Source organism: Taudactylus pleione, unplaced genomic scaffold, assembly GCF_031769625.1.
Source record: "Taudactylus pleione unplaced genomic scaffold, aTauple2 ptg000184l, whole genome shotgun sequence".
Taxonomy (NCBI): Eukaryota; Metazoa; Chordata; class Amphibia; order Anura; family Myobatrachidae; genus Taudactylus; species Taudactylus pleione.
This window is the reverse complement of record NW_028284586.1, coordinates 2,336,892-2,354,100: the sequence shown is the minus strand read 5'-3', so window position 1 is coordinate 2,354,100 and position 17,209 is coordinate 2,336,892. Positions and strand designations below refer to the sequence as shown.

The 17,209-nt window shown below is 48.9% G+C and overlaps 1 protein-coding gene across 1 annotated transcript in view; it reads left to right on the top strand.

Annotated features, from left to right (window-relative positions):
• Positions 1-16,200, top strand: part of PDILT (protein disulfide isomerase like, testis expressed) — a 46,289-nt gene extending 30,089 nt beyond the window's left edge. Inside the window, exons 10-11 of the mRNA XM_088476193.1 lie at positions 14,593-14,679; positions 16,144-16,200. Coding sequence (XP_088332319.1) covers positions 14,593-14,679; positions 16,144-16,200 — 144 coding nt within the window. The remainder of the gene's footprint in view (positions 1-14,592; positions 14,680-16,143) is intronic.
• The last annotated feature ends 1,009 nt before the right edge of the window (positions 16,201-17,209 follow it).

Here is a 17,209-nt window from a genome sequence, read left to right as displayed (position 1 = left end):
CCTAAAAAAAGGCACACAGGTGTGATATGTGTATGGTGACATCAGCAGGAACAGGTAAAGACAACCCCCAAAAATACCCTAAGGCGACAAAAAGTAAAAAAAAATGGGGACGACACATGATTACATACAAACAGTTTGTGGTGTCCAAAATAAACTTTAAAAACATACCGTTCTCCAAAACGACAGAGCCAGAAGCCACTCCCTGGACCACCTCGGAGGTGGCTACATTCCCCAACCCTAGGGGCAAGGTGTTTTCGGAATCCTGGGAGGGGGTATTTGGAGGAGGGACGGATGGAGGAGAGGGGGAATTGGGCTGGAGGGGAAGTAGGCCTGAAATTTCGGCCACAGGGTCTGGGGAGGAGGGGGTAATAGAGGAATTGGGGGTTGGAGAGAGGGGCCGGGACCGGCATCTTGTGTGGCGATGCCGCCGTAGTGTTTGCTGTGCCCCTAAAAAATGACAAAAATATTGTGGTTAGTTTCAACAGGAAACCAAAAAAAAAAAAAAACACAATAGGACAGACATGAAAACATGCACATGCAGATATGACTACAATGACTCAATAGGACAGACATGAAAACATGCACATGCAGATATGACTACAATGACTCAATAGGACAGACATGAAAACATGCACATGCAGATATGACTACAATGACTCAATAGGACAGACATGAAAACATGCACATGCAGATATGACTACAATGACTCAATAGGACAGACATGAAAACATGCACACGCAAGATAAACTTGAAAACCACAGTCCAGAACACTTACTTTCCGCAATCTGCATGCGAAAGCATGCCAGCAAGCGGGGCGTCCGCCGGTGCAGGTCCGACCACCTGCGCTCCAGCTGGCCAATATGTCGGCGTGAGCCGAAGGAGCGCAGGCGTCGACGTACCTCCGCATATGCGGAACGCTTGCGCCTATTGGAGATGGGTGGAGGCTGACTGGTGATCCTCCTGTCCATCACCTCCGTCAGCACCAGCAGTTCGCGCCTGGTGAATGCGGCGGATCTCATGATGGCAATGGTGTTTTTTTGACAAAATATTTTTAATAAAGCACCACAAAAAATTTTGATTGGCTAATGTATTTGGGAAATTAACAGGACAAATTCTATTGGTTAGTGTATGAGTCATGTGTTCGACAGGGCCACAAATCTCTTGAGAGTTATGATAGGCTTGATGCAGTGACATGCGTAAGCAAATTTAAATAAAGAAATGAACCACAGAAAAATTGTGGGGAGACAAACAAATAGAACAATTGTTTAATTGGGGCTAACATGTCTTTTGAACAATAAAAGCGAAGGTTTCAGCCGTACTTATTCTGCGAGCAAATACAAACACGGACAAGATTAAAGTTTATTGCATTGTGTTGAAAAAAAAAAAAAAATTAAGCTAATTGATACATTGATTGCCATGATACGATTGAGGGAGGTAGGCCGAAAAAACAAGCAGGTAATCGGAATCTGACAGTCCCACTTCCGGTTTGTACTTGTGCGTGCGTTCCCTTCAAGCCATTTCGGGGATGTACGCTCGCTATTTGGCACGCTCGTTAGTTAGAGGAGGGGTCGCCTGAGTTTGGGGCGGATTTTTAGCTGCGTATGAAAATACGAGCGAGTGCTTGAATTTAAATATTTTTTTACGTACACCGAACGTGCGTACGCCCACTTGCGAGTGGGTCTGAATCAGGGCCCTTGTTTGTTTCATTTCAAAGCCATTGTGGTGGTGAATAGAGGCCAAAATATGAAAATTCTGTCAATGTCCCAATATTTATGCACCTGACTGTGTGTGTGTGTGTATGTATATATATATATATATATATATATATATATATAAATTATAACAATATTAAAGGTTAAGTTTTAATTATTATCTTTTCACACTATAGACCTCCCTCTTACATCACAGCAGCCCAGCCCACGCAGTGGGAGACTGCTCGCAGTCTCTTATGCCTGCGGGGGGGAGCGATCACAGTGATTGCGCCCCCACCACTGGCTATGTGCCAGACTACAGAAGCGGCGCTGCACAAATCTTGTCTTTACTGGGTTTTCTTGCCTAAGAGGGCGTAACCACGCCTCTCGCGATTAGGCCATGCACCCTTTTACCCGGGCCCCGCGCGGCTCTTTGCATGACTGTATGTTTCTGCATGTAAACCATATCTAAAGGTTTAATATATAAAAAAAATTATGTAGGGCCCCCCCCCCCCAAACAAGCATAACCAGCCCCGGGCTCCTGAGCCTGTCCTGGTTCCTAGAAATATGAGGGGAAAAACGAGTAGGGTTCCCCCGTATTTTAGGAACTAGCACTGGGCTGCTGAACAGTCTAGGTTTTAAAAACAGGAAGGGGGATTGTGTAGGGGTCCCCCTATTTTTAAAACCAGCACTGGACTCAACTCCGGCTGTGGTGTAATGCCACAGCCAGGGGACCCTATCACCGGGTCTTCTCGGACAAAGCATTATCAGCCCAAGCCAATGATCTCATGGGAGGTGGGGACACCTCCAATAAAGGGGTTCTCCCCTCTCCCGAGCACCCCAGGCTTAGGCTGAAGCCCGGAGCTCTTCCCTGCACCCCAGGAGCAGTGGTTACGGGAGTAATAGTGTTGAAAATAGTGATAAACTATTGTTTTTTACAGTGGAACTACAGGTGCCAGCATGCCTGGCCTTTGGCACTTGTGGAACTAGTGCCAGCAGGCGGCCGGCTTCTGTACCCCTGCTGTAAAAAAAAATTGTTAAAAAACCACAGGACACACACACCGTAGTAAGTAAAGTTTTATTTCACACCTACCACACTCACACATACTTACCTGCTGCCCAGTCATTTGGTCACTTCTCTAAGTAGAAATCTAATGGCTGTACCTGTGAAAAAAGATCCTATACTCACCTCCGTCCCGGCGCTGGTCTCTGTAGCATCCCAGGTAAGTCCCGACCAGAGCAGACAGTAGCAGTGTATGTGCTGTCACATCCACCGCTACCCGGCTGATGACAGGAGACCTCTTGTGTAAACTGTTCCTAAAATACGGGGGAACATTACACCTTTTTTCCCCCCGTAATTTTAGAAACCAGGACTGGCTGAGCAGTCCGGGGCTGGTTATACTTTTTATTGGGGGGGAACCCTACATCATTTTTTTTTAATATTAACCCTTTTTTAAACAGGTAGAACACACAAGCAGCCTTCACATATCTTACTGATATGTGCAGGCTGCTTGTTCGGGAGAGTTAGGCAGAGAGAAGACACTTGCAACTCAGGTGAGAAATCTCATTATAAACTTGCTACTCGGTGAGAAATCTCGATCTGCTTCACCATCGGCCAACTTGATCTCAGTTAAACACACTTCTCAGTAAATTTGAGAGTTTCAGAAGCATTAAATCACCCAAGTTTCGACTATGCTAATCGAGTTTTAAGGAAAACAAACTCGATCAGACACGATTCTTAGTAAATTTACCCCTAACTATCCAGGAGTTCCACTGTAAGGAAAGACGCAAACTGCATAATTAGTAGATGAGCATTAGAATCTACGTTGGATGAATTTAACTACATGTATTATTGGAATTATTTAAGATGACTGTATATAGGAAGGGTATATAAATCCTTATAACCCGCTACCTTTATCTTAGGCGCACATATTCAAAATAAGAGATTAATAACACTCTATACTACTAATAGTATCAAGAAGCAAATAACAAGATGGCAAGATAGACTTTTTAGATTATTTTCTTTATTATATGTTCACCAACCTCTCCATTTTTCTTTTGTATGTTAAATGTTGATTTTAATATTTCACTGCAGAGGCAGACTTTTTTAATTAAGAAATAAAAGTTATATTTTATACATATTTTTCCAGTGCGCCAGTGAGAGACAACTCTTGTATATACCCTTCTTTTTATATTTAGGTTTACTCATTGTCTATGGCAGCACCCCCACGATATAGAAACAATTGATTGACAATCAGATTTCCTCTATCCCTGATAATTAAATTTAAAAAGGCAATGAATTTACTGGCAAAACACGGCTAGTAAAATCATTGCCCTTTTAAATATTGGGCATAAATACGATCAGAAGCATCGGGTTGTAAAACCCGATGCTTCGTAAATAAACACCAAGGGCCCGATTCATCACAGATCCCAACTGCAACAGCGTACACAGATCGGCCAATGGCGTGTACTGAGCATGTGTATGCTTCGCAGTGTGCCTGCGTGAGTTAGCATTGCAATCGCACTGCGATCACCTATGCAGATACAAAGCCATCGCAGATCGAGGGACGGGACACCAGCGTTTGGGGGTGGTGACAGGGGAGTGGTTGGAGAAACGCAGGCGTGCCTTTCCATTCGAATGCCGTTGCATGAGCGTGCATAAAATAGCCACGGCATACGCAGCTTGTGTACTCAAGGCCTGTGGGCCTGATTCAGACCTGCTCACGAGCGCACAGTCCTCACAAGCGGGTCGATGGTCCCCCACTGCGCATGCGCGAGCCCCTGAGCGAGAGAGAAATTATCTCGCTCCGGGACTCACTACAAAAGGGGCGGCTGTCGATGTTGATCGACAGCTCGCCCCATTTTGTAGGCGGGGCGGTGGAGTGGCTACACAAACGGAGGCGTTCCCAAAGGAACGCCTGCTGTTTGTGGGCGGCCCTACTGACATCACTCGTGATATCAGTAGGTGGACTTCCTGCTCTAGAGCAGGAAGTCCACTGGGGCTTGCGGCCACGAGACCCTACCACAAGGGTCTCGTCGCAAGCCCAGTGGTCGTGATGGTCTTGACCATCGCGACCATCACCTGGCCGCTCGCATAAGCTGCGGGTGGTTACCCACAGCTATGCGAGCGGCCAGGAGGCTGTCTTTAAAAAAAAAAGAGACGCCCTGATTCAGAGCGAGCGCTCTCAAAGAGCGTCCGGCTCTGAATCATGCCCTGAGTAAGGTCAGACCTGCTGTAATTGTACGCGAGGGGCCGATGTTACTCCATGTTCCCAATGTATACACAGCATTGCAAGGTATTATGGATGTGAGATAGCGATAGTGGGCGTCTCTATGCTGGCTGTGCGACGGCTTTGCGATTGCAGTCATTAGCATATTTTCACAGCAGACCTGTGTGCGTAATTGCAGCCGTGATCGCAATAGCGAATCCATAGTGAATCAGGCCCCAAATGCACAAAGTTCTGTGTATATTTTGCTAAGGCCATATCTGGATCCAGGTCTAATGTACAGAGACATATTAGTCGCATTGTAAAGCTGGGTACACACTAGATCACCTGTGTACTCGGGCCAATGGCAGATGTGACGGAACGATATATTGTGCAGTCCGTACACACTACATGATCTGGTGAATGATTGCACGATATGTCGTTCCCCCGTCGCATCCAAAAGCATGGGGTCGTCCCCGCGATTCGCCGTATTCAATTCCAAAAGATGCGAAAATGTAACCCGGCGAATGCAAAACAGGTGAAAAGTGCTTTCAGAATTGGGGAAATCAGCCTGACACCCCTAAAAGATGCACTAACATTGGGGATCAATGTACATGCCCCCGATTTGCCCTAATAAAGCTATTTGGGGCACTTAAGGTATGTCAATATCTTCTAATTAGCGTCTTTGCACAAGTGGTGAAAAATAGCATTAAGCAGGTTTTTTTGGTGAAAATAAGTAGTCCTGTCAAATTTGGGGTACTTGAAAATGGGTGCTAGCATGGTTTAAAGTCGCTAAAGTAAAGTTTAAAAAAAACATAAAAAATGCACTTGAAGCAAGCACCTGCAATCCAAAAAACACTTCACCCCTACTTGGAGACCCCCCAAAAGTGTATCTCGCTAGTTTTAAAGCTTGCACCCCCACTTTGGACTTTTTTGCCCCCTTTTTCTAATTCATTTTTGGGGGTGTTCCTCTAATTTTTTTAGGAGGTTTTGATGCAGTTATCCTTTGGGGGGCTGTCCTAAGGGTTCTGAGTAGTTTCCCCACCTTTGCACCCCCAAACAAAAATTTTGCACTTTTTCTCTCCACCTATTCAGAGGCAAATCTTTTTCACCTATTACATTGCATTGCGTTTTCGTGTACATGAAAAGCGGACGAAATTGAATACGGCGATACTTTTCCGACAGGCGGAAAGTCGCAATCGGTGATACCTTTTTGCGGATCTTGGCTTTTCGCACCTAATTGAATACGGCCTATAGGGCCATATTCTGAGATATAGGCTAATGCCACCGCAGCTGTGAAGTTGTACGCAGCGGCTGTGTGAAAGTATGCAAATTTATAATATGTTGGGATATGTATTGAGACGTCCACCTGCGGCTTTGCAAATCCAAGCGACTGCGTGCAGAGACTCAGAATCAGTCACAGATCATTCGATAATTGGCCTTCTGAGTAACCCTAAGGTTGTGGAACTGAGACACTGGAACCATTTTTACTGCGTATGGGATCGCAGAAGCAGGCTGTGACATGCCCCGAAGTGGTTACGCCTGTGTATGAGCCGCCACTCCCCAGTTATCTCCCACAAACAGCCCCTGTCTGTCAATCACTTTGCAAGTAAATAGTTTTTACGACCAGCGCTGCAAGACCATCGTGACACATGCGCAGTGCAACTCAGATGCATGCGCAGACCACTGATAATTGTTCAACTGCATAAATACTGGCGTTACATACATTTCTGAATCAGGCCCAAAGTCAGTGACTTGGAAGTTGAAATAATAAAATTGTCAGTATTCACGAGTATCTCAATTCATTTTTTTAGCAGTTACCTGCACTGTGGGACCATACTTTTCAGTTTTATGCATTGACAAAGGGGCCTATTAATTATCAGGGGCCATCCGGCCCCCAATGATAAAGTATCCAACTCACAGCGAGTTGCGGCAGTGGATACTTAACTACCGAAGCAATTCAGTATTGCTCTGGTGTGGGGACACACTGGCAAATGTAGGATTTTTAAAAGGGGGGTTTCCAAATACTTCGTAACAGAACCAATGAAAAAATTCTAACCGGAATAAGCCTGTAGTATACACTTCATTGTGTAGTTCAAGTGTTATATATCTATTATACTGTATATACAGTATATCCCCCTCCCCCGGCACCCATTTACATGTGAGTCAGACAAATACCTGCATCGGCTATCAGCAGTGGCGGGCTGGGCCGGGGGGCAGGGTGCCATGTGCCCCCCGGGCCGCAGCGCCATGCAGGCCGCGGCCACGGGGCCGCGGGCAGTCTGTGTCACTGTGACGCAGACTGCACCGCGTGTGTAGCGCTGACCGGACGGAGTTCGGTCAGCGCTACACAAGTGACAAACACAGCCGCCGGCTCCGGCAGCTTTGTGTTTGTTGTAAGCAGCAGCCAATGAGAGTCTGTCAGACTCTCATTAGCTGCTGCTGCGCCCACTGCAGGAGCCGCTCCATCTTCTGGCTCCCGCAGTGGGTAATGGGAGAGGCATCATGACGTCATATGACGTCTCTCCCATAATGCAGAGCGGCCCGGACAGACGGAGGAGCGGATAGCAGCGGCGGAAGCGGGGATTCAGGTAAGTGTTTTTTTAATTTTTATATTATGTGTGTCTACTGCGGGGGGTCTGGCACTACAAGGGGGAGACCACTACTGGGGGCACTACAAAGAGGGGGACTACTACTACTGGGGGCACTACAAGGGGGGACTACTACTAATGGGGGTAATACAAGGGGGGGACTACTACTACTGGGGGCACTACAAGGGGGGGACTACTGCGGGCACTACAAAGGGGGAACCACTACTGGGGGCACTACAAGAGGGAGGGACTACTATTGGGGGCACTACAAAGGGGGAACCACTACTGGGGGCACTACAAGAGGGAGGGACTACTACTGGGGGCACTACAAAGGGGGAACCACTACTGGGGGCACTACAAGAGGGAGGGACTACTACTGGGGGCACTACAAGAGGGAGACCACTACTGGGGGTACTACAAGAGGGAGACCACTACTGAGGGCACTACAAGGGGGGACCACTACTGGGGATTATAACTGGGGGCACTTCAAGGGGGGGGACTACAACTGGGGGGACTACTACTGGGTGCACTACATGGGGGGGACTACTACAAGGGGGGACTACTACTGGGGCACTACAAGGGGGGGACTACTACTACTATGGGAACTACAAGGGGAGGGGACAACTACTAGGGGCACTGCATAGCAGGGAGGGGACTACTACTAGGGGCACTACATAGGGGGGAGGGGACTACCACTGGGGGCACTGCATCGAGGGACCACTGCTGGGGGCTCTATAAAAAGGGCAATACTGGGGGTACTGCATAGGGGGGAGATTACAACTGGGGCCACTATTTAAGGGGCACTGCATAAGGGTCACCACTATTGGGGGCACTGCATGGGGTGTGGACTGCTACTGGGGGCACTATATAAGGAGCACTGCATAGGAGGTACCACTACTGGGGGCACTATATAAGGGGCTTACTACTGGGGGCACAAGGGTCACTGCACAGGGGGGACCACTACTGGGGGCACTGTATAAGGGGCACTGCATAGGGGGGATCACTACTGGGGGCACTACTGGAGGCCTGCATAAGGGGGTCCTCTCCTGTGACACAGGTGGGCACTGCATATGGGCACCAGGGCGGGGCTGTCCCTAATCTTTATTTTTACTTTACATTAATCCCATATGGCCAACCTCCTCCCTGGAACACTTGAGGGGGGGGCGCCGTAGCACGCACATTCTTCGGGCACCCTGGCTACACGCTACTCCTCTGCCAGGGCCGCCTGCATGCATTTGCCCCCCAAGGCTAAAAGTTGCCAGCCAGCCCCTGGCTATCAGGAAATCAGGAGTGGAAGACAGTGAGTGCCTCACCCAACCAACATCATTTATTAAAGTCTACCCACCCCTCACCCTGGGGGATATATATATATATATATATATATATATATATAATTGGACACACACACATAGTATATACACTGGTCTTTTCACGGTCTTTCTAGCTGTGATGGCACTTCAAGTCCCAGCACATCCAGTTGACAAAGTGTGATGGGACTTGTAGTCTCATCACAGCTGGACAGTCAGTGATCTAGTTGCACATACTGCCGTACAGGACACCTGCTTCTTACCTTTCCAAGTAAAGCTCGAGCAGGTCATGTTGTTACAGTGCAGCTGCAGCAGGGTCCAGGATCACTGCTCAGACCGGGCTGGACCACTGGGAAGGGGAGCTGAGAAGGATGAGGAGGCTACTTCCACAATCACAACCCGTTCCTGAGTCCTGACAGCTTTGGTGAGTTGGTCTCGCCATTGCCCGCTGTCCACTCCACACTGCTAAGGGGCGGTCTTGTGCACAAACGGACCACCCCTTGATTTCATCTGTAGAAATTATGTAAATACACCTTGCGGCTCAGCAGCCGCATTACAAACACAGCTTGCCGGATCTCCTTTAAAAAAAAAAAAATTGGTCAGCTGCGTGGATGGATCAGCAGGCAGGAGGGGTTTCTAGGTACTTGGACACCCCCCCTGCGTGCGCAGCTGTCCCTGCGATCCCTAACACTGCTACAGCAATAGTAATTACTGCTGGGTCTGCACAGTGCACATACGTGACCTGAGTTCACACATGCGCTTGGCCACAGGCCTCGCCATGTGGAGGCGGCAGAAGAATGCATTCAGATCCCTCTTAGCAACCCTGGACCTCCTTCCAATAGGGAGGATCTGGGCTCCGGAAATCAATGCCATTTGAAGGTGGAGTTGGTTTCCACAAGCAAAATCCTACAACTTTCAGTTTTAGGAGTTGGCCGAATACTAGGCAGCCTCATCAGGCCCCTAATAATGAATGGGCCCGTTACAAAAAAATTATAGCAAACTAGGCCCCAAAAAGAGGTAAAACTTTTGCTGAAAGTTAAACTTCAATAACTTATTAACTGATATTAACTGAGCCTTTCCTATAGGACCAATATGATGCTGTACATTTTTTTTTAAAGAAAAATTGTATTGATACACCATGATAACAAGTTATATAAGGTACATTTACATACATAATAACAAGTTACAAAGAGAAAAAAACATCCAATTCCGGCTTGTGAATTATACGCCTCTGTTCTAAGGTCAGGGTCCCAATATACTGTAGCTTTCCCAAGATTGCAAAAATGTTGATACACGAGTTTCTTTCTCTAGCATAGTTTTGATCCAGTCCATGTTAAATACGTGGAAAAGCTTTTCCTTAAAAAGTCGCAACATTGGGGGTGTGGCAACGATCCATGTCTGAAGTACATTGCTATACATTTTTACTGAGCCCTGCTTCTCTCTGTGGGGCCTATTCATCATCATAGGTCATATGGCCTCCGCTGATGAAGTATTGAACTTGCTGCGAGGAATACTTAAGTGTCCAACATGCAGCGGGGGAAACGCGGCACCGGAGCAATTCATCATTCGAAAAGCAGCTGTCCCCTTGGTTAGTATCGCAGCTACAGATGATACTTACCTCCTCCCCATCGTTCTGGCTACGAATGCGAGACCTCGGGTCACGCATGCGCACAGCCACCGGGGAGGTAGTGAGAAGGCGGCAGAGGGATCCACTCAGGTCCCTCTTCGCATGCCCGGAACTACTTCCCATAGGAAGGAGTGGGGATCCGGGAACAAGCACCGTCTGAAGATGGCGCTTGTTCTCGGAAGCAAACTCCGAAAACTTTCAGTTTTCGGAGTTTGCTGAATATCAGGAGGACCCCTGATGATGAATAACCTGGTAACCCAAATATGCTGAAACTAGCGTTTCCGCATGGTTACCGGGCCATTTATCGGTTAATGAATAGGCCCCTGTATGTTCTTCAGTTAGCACAGTCTGTTGTCTATAGTATCTCAGCATTATTTGTTTTAAACAATCTACAGTTAAAATGGACATGCTTTGTCATTATGGGGGAGATGTATGATGTGGGCGGCTTCGGCTGTTATTTGTGTGTAACACCGGATTGCTGTGAAATGGGTTCTCATATGTATGATTTGAATTTTTTTCGTATTGGGTAACTGCTAAATCACCTGTCTGTTGCTCTGCGCTCTCCCAACAGTAGCTCTCCTCGTATGCAGTCAAGTTTTTTTCTGGCGTGCGTGTGGTCACACATGCGCAGTTGCTGGGAGAGGCGATGTGTGACCCGCACCTGCATTGTCTGAGCAAGCGCCAGTCTTTTTTCCCCCCAGCAGCACCTGCAGTATTTTTCTTCCTTCAAATAACTTTGTTATTTTTCTACGCACAATCATTGGCTGTCAGAGCCAAATCAAAATCGATAGCTGCAGCTGTTGGAACAGTCAGTGTCACTGACCGTCCATACATATGCCTACACATCTGCGCCCTATCTTGAAGATAGGAGTGCCGATAATGACAAGGCGCATATAGCCTCCATCTTTATGCACACATCTCTACATCACTACACAAGGGAGAAGCGGTATCAGCATACATAACGTGCGCTAATACCACTTTTCCCCATAACACCCTTCATCCCGACCATCGGCATCCCGAAGGTAAGTATCGGGGTGTTAGGCGGAGGTTAGGGTTAGGTAGAGGGGTTAGGGATAGGCACTAAGGGGAGGGTTAGGGTTATGCACTGGGAAGGGTGTGTTAGGATTAGGGTGCGGGGAGGGGTAGGTTAGGTTTAGGCACTAGGGGGGGAGGGCAGGGTTTAGGCACCGGGGAGGGAGGGTTAGGTTTAGGGTAGGGGTTAGGAAAACACTTACCGTTCTTATGGCTGTTGGGATTCTGCCTGTCGGGACTCCGCTGTCAGTACTCTGACCAGCGGCATCCCGACAGACGGGATTTCATACTCAACCCCTCTCAGTAACACCCATTATTTACGCTGGCAGTTTTAATGCCAGCGATCACATATGCAACACTATAGTCCGTGTACACTCAGGATACACATGTGCCGGAGGGATTTTCAGCACTTTTCATGTATGCACAGTAGCAAAAAATCATTCAACTGCACAAACATCAACACTGCGTCCACCTCTGCCTCAACACTGTGTCCACCTCTGCCTCAACACTGTGTCCACCTCTGCCTCAACACTGTGTCCACCTCTGCCTCAACACTGCGTCCACCTCTGCCTCAACACTGCGTCCACCTCTGCCTCAACACTGCGTCCACCTCTGCATCAACAATGCGTCCACCTCTGCATCAACATTGGGTCCACCTCTGCCTCAACACTGCATCCACCTCTGCCTCAACACTGTGTCCACCTCTGCCTCAACACTGCGTCCTCCTCTGCCTCAACACTGCGTCCACCTCTGCCTCAACACTGCGTCCACCTCTGCATCAACATTGGGTCCACCTCTGCCTCAACACTGCATCCACCTCTGCCTCAACACTGCGTCCCCCTCTGCCTCAACACTGCGTCCACCTCTGCCTCAGCACTGCCTCCACCTCTGCCTCAGCACTGCCTCCACCTCTGCCTCAGCACTGCCTCCACCTCTGCCTCAGCACTGCCTCCACCTCTGCCTCAGCACTGCCTCCACCTCTGCCTCAACACTGCGTCCACCTCTGCATCAGCACTGCGTCCACCTCTGCATCAGCACTGCGTCCACCTCTGCCTCAGCACTGCGTCCACCTCTGCCTCAGCACTGCGTCCACCTCTGCCTCAGCACTGCGTCCACCTCTGCCTCAGCACTGCGTCCACCTCTGCCTCAGCACTGCGTCCACCTCTGCCTCAACACTGCGTCCACCTCTGCATCAACACTGCGTCCACCTCTGCATCAACACTGCGTCCACCTCTGCCTCAGCACTGCGTCCACCTCTGCCTCAACACTGCGTCCACCTCTGCCTCAGCACTGCGTCCACCTCTGCCTCAGCACTGCGTCCACCTCTGCATCAGCACTGCGTCCACCTCTGCCTCAACACTGCGTCCACCTCTGCATCAGCACTGCGTCCACCTCTGCCTCAACACTGCATCCACCTCTGCCTCAACACTGCGTCCACCTCTGCCTCAACACTGCGTCCACCTCTGCCTCAACACTGCGTCCACCTCTGCCTCAACACTGCGTCCACCTCTGCATCAGCACTGCGTCCACCTCTGCCTCAACACTGCGTCCACCTCTGCATCAGCACTGCGTCCACCTCTGCCTCAACACTGCGTCCACCTCTGCATCAGCACTGCGTCCACCTCTGCATCAGCACTGCGTCCACCTCTGCCTCAGCACTGCATCCACCTCTGCCTCAGCACTGCGTCCACCTCTGCCTCAGCACTGCGTCCACCTCTGCATCAACACTGCGTCCACCTCTGCCTCAGCACTGCGTCCACCTCTGCCTCAACACTGCGTCTACCTCTGCCTCAACACTGCATCCACCTCTGCCTCAGCACTGCGTCCACCTCTGCCTCAGCACTGCGTCCACCTCTGCCTCAGCACTGCATCCACCTCTGCCTCAGCACTGCGTCCACCTCTGCCTCAGCACTGCGTCCACCTCTGCATTAGCACTGCATCCACCTCTGCCTCAACACTGCGTCCACCTCTGCCTCAGCACTGCGTCCACCTCTGCATCAGCACTGCGTCCACCTCTGCCTCAGCACTGCGTCCACCTCTGCCTCAACACTGCGTCCACCTCTGCCTCAGCACTGCGTCCACCTCTGCCTCAGCACTGCGTCCACCTCTGCCTCAGCACTGCGTCCACCTCTGCCTCAGCACTGCGTCCACCTCTGCCTCAGCACTGCGTCCACCTCTGCCTCAGCACTGCATCCACCTCTGCCTCAGCACTGCGTCCACCTCTGCCTCAACACTGCGTCTACCTCTGCCTCAGCACTGCGTCCACCTCTGCCTCAGCACTGCGTCCACCTCTGCCTCAGCACTGCGTCCACCTCTGCCTCAACACTGCGTCCACCTCTGCATCAGCACTGCGTCCACCTCTGCCTCAGCACTGCGTCCACCTCTGCCTCAACACTGCATCCACCTCTGCATCAGCACTGCGTCCACCTCTGCCTCAACACTGCGTCCACCTCTGCATCAGCACTGCGTCCACCTCTGCATCAGCACTGCGTCCACCTCTGCATCAGCACTGCGTCCACCTCTGCCTCAGCACTGCGTCCACCTCTGCCTCAGCACTGCGTCCACCTCTGCATCAACACTGCGTCCACCTCTGCCTCAGCACTGCGTCCACCTCTGCCTCAGCACTGCGTCCACCTCTGCCTCAGCACTGCGTCCACCTCTGCATCAACACTGCGTCCACCTCTGCCTCAGCACTGCGTCCACCTCTGCCTCAGCACTGCGTCCACCTCTGCCTCAGCACTGCGTCCACCTCTGCCTCAGCACTGCGTCCACCTCTGCCTCACCACTGCGTCCTCCTCTGCCTCAGCACTGCGTCCACCTCTGCATCAACACTGCGTCCACCTCTGCATCAGCACTGCGTCCACCTCTGCATCAGCACTGCGTCCACCTCTGCATCAGCACTGCGTCCACTTCTGCCTCAGCACTGCGTCCACCTCTGCATCAGCACTGCGTCCACCTCTGCATCAGCACTGCGTCCACCTCTGCATCAAGCTGTCTATTTCTCTGTTTCAGTTCTTAGGTCAAAAATGTTGGTAGGTATGTATGTGGGGAATGACCATATGAATGACCATGTGACCATGTGAGAAATGACTACATTCAGTATCTTAACAACCATTTCCTTTATTTTTTTTACTAAAGTCTGTTCGCTATACGGGAGAAAAGACTATTGAAGCTTTCACAGAATTCTTAGAAAATGAACTAATGACATCATATAAGGAAGAAGAGGTAAAACTACTTATAATGGCATGGCAGTATGTCAGCAGAACTGATGCAATTGTGATTGTTTATTTAAGGAGAATGCGGATATTCTGTCAACCTTTGTAGGTTTATATTACAACCCATGAATGCGGCAAGTCTGTTCTTCAGAGCTTACTGCAAACTAGCTGCACACACACAACGATTTTGTTACCAACGATTTTCTGTCAGATTATCTGTCAGTTTTTTTAAAGTGTAATGAACGATTTTTTTTTAACTACAAACGATTTTTGCATATTCCCTTAATGAAAATCGTTCAGTTGGTCAGTCTGACTGAACTACAAACTACAAACTTGAATGCGCATGAACGATAATCATTTATCATTGTAACTCAGAAAGTGAACGATTTTTTCAAATGTTATCGATAATCGTTCAAAAAATCGTTGTGTGTGTGTATGCAGCTTAAGAAGTGGACTCACTAATGGGTCAGTTCACATTAGCAGGTTCTCAATCTTGGTTCCAAACAGAAAGTAACCCGTACTTACCTACTTTCTCTTAATTCTCCCCGGGAGAAGCCCGGAGAGGAGAAGCAGTTGGGCGGTGATGGGGGCGGGGCCAGGCGGGGTGTGTCATTAAGCCCTGCCCCTATGATTACCACCTATTTAAATAGGTGGCAAGGCCAAATTATGCTATTGTTATAGAATCGCGTCATTAAGCTCCGCCCTCTACCCGCGGTCTGCCATTTCCTGACAAAATGCTCCCCATCTTGCCCACTTCACTATGAAGTGGGCAGGATGTGGGAGAAGTGCCTACTTTTCCGGGGGAGCGGGGAGATACCCGAAAAATCGGGAGCCTCCCGCAGATCTCGGGAGAGTAGGCAAGAATGAAGTAACCTTGGAAAACTGCTGGAGAATTCGGGCCTGCGTTGAGTGCAGCCGCGTCTGTGTCTGCCTGATTTCCGGGTCACATGTCTGTGACTTTATGCAAATGGCGCTTCAAAGCTTTTCCTTGGTGTACAGCCATGCGTCCGAATATGCCATCATCGCGCCATAGAAACTAATACAGACCTATGACAGGTGCAGATTATCCGTTTGACTATGTCCTCCATAGTGAATGATTCTGCGTCTCTGTACACAATCGTTAACAGCAAGACGCTGGCGACCCTCCCATTACCCGCCCATAAGACAGACCATCTCCATGTGTTTGCTTAGCCACCTCCCTGTCACTGCCCAGGAACGCACAATACATTTTCAAAACCTTTCTGAGAGCATATGTCTCCTGTGTGTATCAATCACCACAGCGACTCACGGTGCTCTGGATCATGACTCATGAGTGCTTACGGGCTCTGTGGATGGGCATCTTGTCAAAATCTTTTTCTATGTGGTATTGCAACAACCTATGACTACTGCAACATCAATTTACAACACACATTAACATTTATTTGTGCAATATATCCATAAATGTCCTTTACTAACTCCCATCTCTTATTTTAAGGTGTCAAGACAATCATCAAATGAAGAAAATGAAAAGCAGAAGAAAGAAGAACTTTAGGAACGTATATATATCTTTAATGCTACGTTTTTTTTATGTCAAATACTCCATGTAATGCAAAATAAAAGCCAGTGGTGATCTAATTGATGGATGTTTTCATATATTTAAAAAACAAAAAGAAACATGTACCAAGTCCCAATTTGGCGGCTCTTAAAGGTCATTACAAAAATTCAGAGCATTTCTATTTGTGCAATTTAACTGTTATTATTAAAATCTACCACTTGCTACCAGAATGTGCCCTTATTTCTACAATTTCATATATTGTGGATTAAGTTATTTTGGATAATCCGACTCTTTTTGCACATCCCTGTCCCCTCCCCAACCATATGCTTGCACTACAGGTGGGAAACATAAGTCCTATTGAGTACTTTAATATGTACCTCCTACAGTGCCGCAGAAAGCAATGATTTCATGGTGTGGTCACAGTAAGATTAGATGTACTAAGCTTTGGAGAGTGATAAAGTACCAACCAATCAGCTCCTAACTGTCCTTTTTCAAACACAGCCTGTAACATGACAGGATCTAATTGGTTGGTACTTTATCACATATCTCCCAACAAGGGGGGTAGCCTAACAGTAAAGGGGGAGCGTGGACCTGACAGCACCCTCTGCCCCCCTCCCCGTTTGCATCACTCAGGGGCGTACCCTGCACTCTCCAAGATGCTGGGCTGCCTCTGGGCTTCCCCCACATTGTGAATAGATGTGGTCCATGCGCGTGGTATCTATTCTCCCTCTGCTTACTCGCTGCTCTGAAAGCAGCGAGTGCTTCCCCCAGCACCCCCCCCCCACCTCTGCAGGACACTGCGGCCCGAAAGGTGGGACAGCGGGGCAGTCTCAGAAAAAAGGGACTGTACCACTGAATGTGGAACAGTTTGGATGTATGTTATCACTGTCCACTTTACCACTCTCTTATGCTGGGTGCACACTGACAGATATATTCGCCGATCAATTGATCAGCCAATATATCTGCTGCACATCGGCCAGTGTGTACCCGCGATAAATCTGTGAAT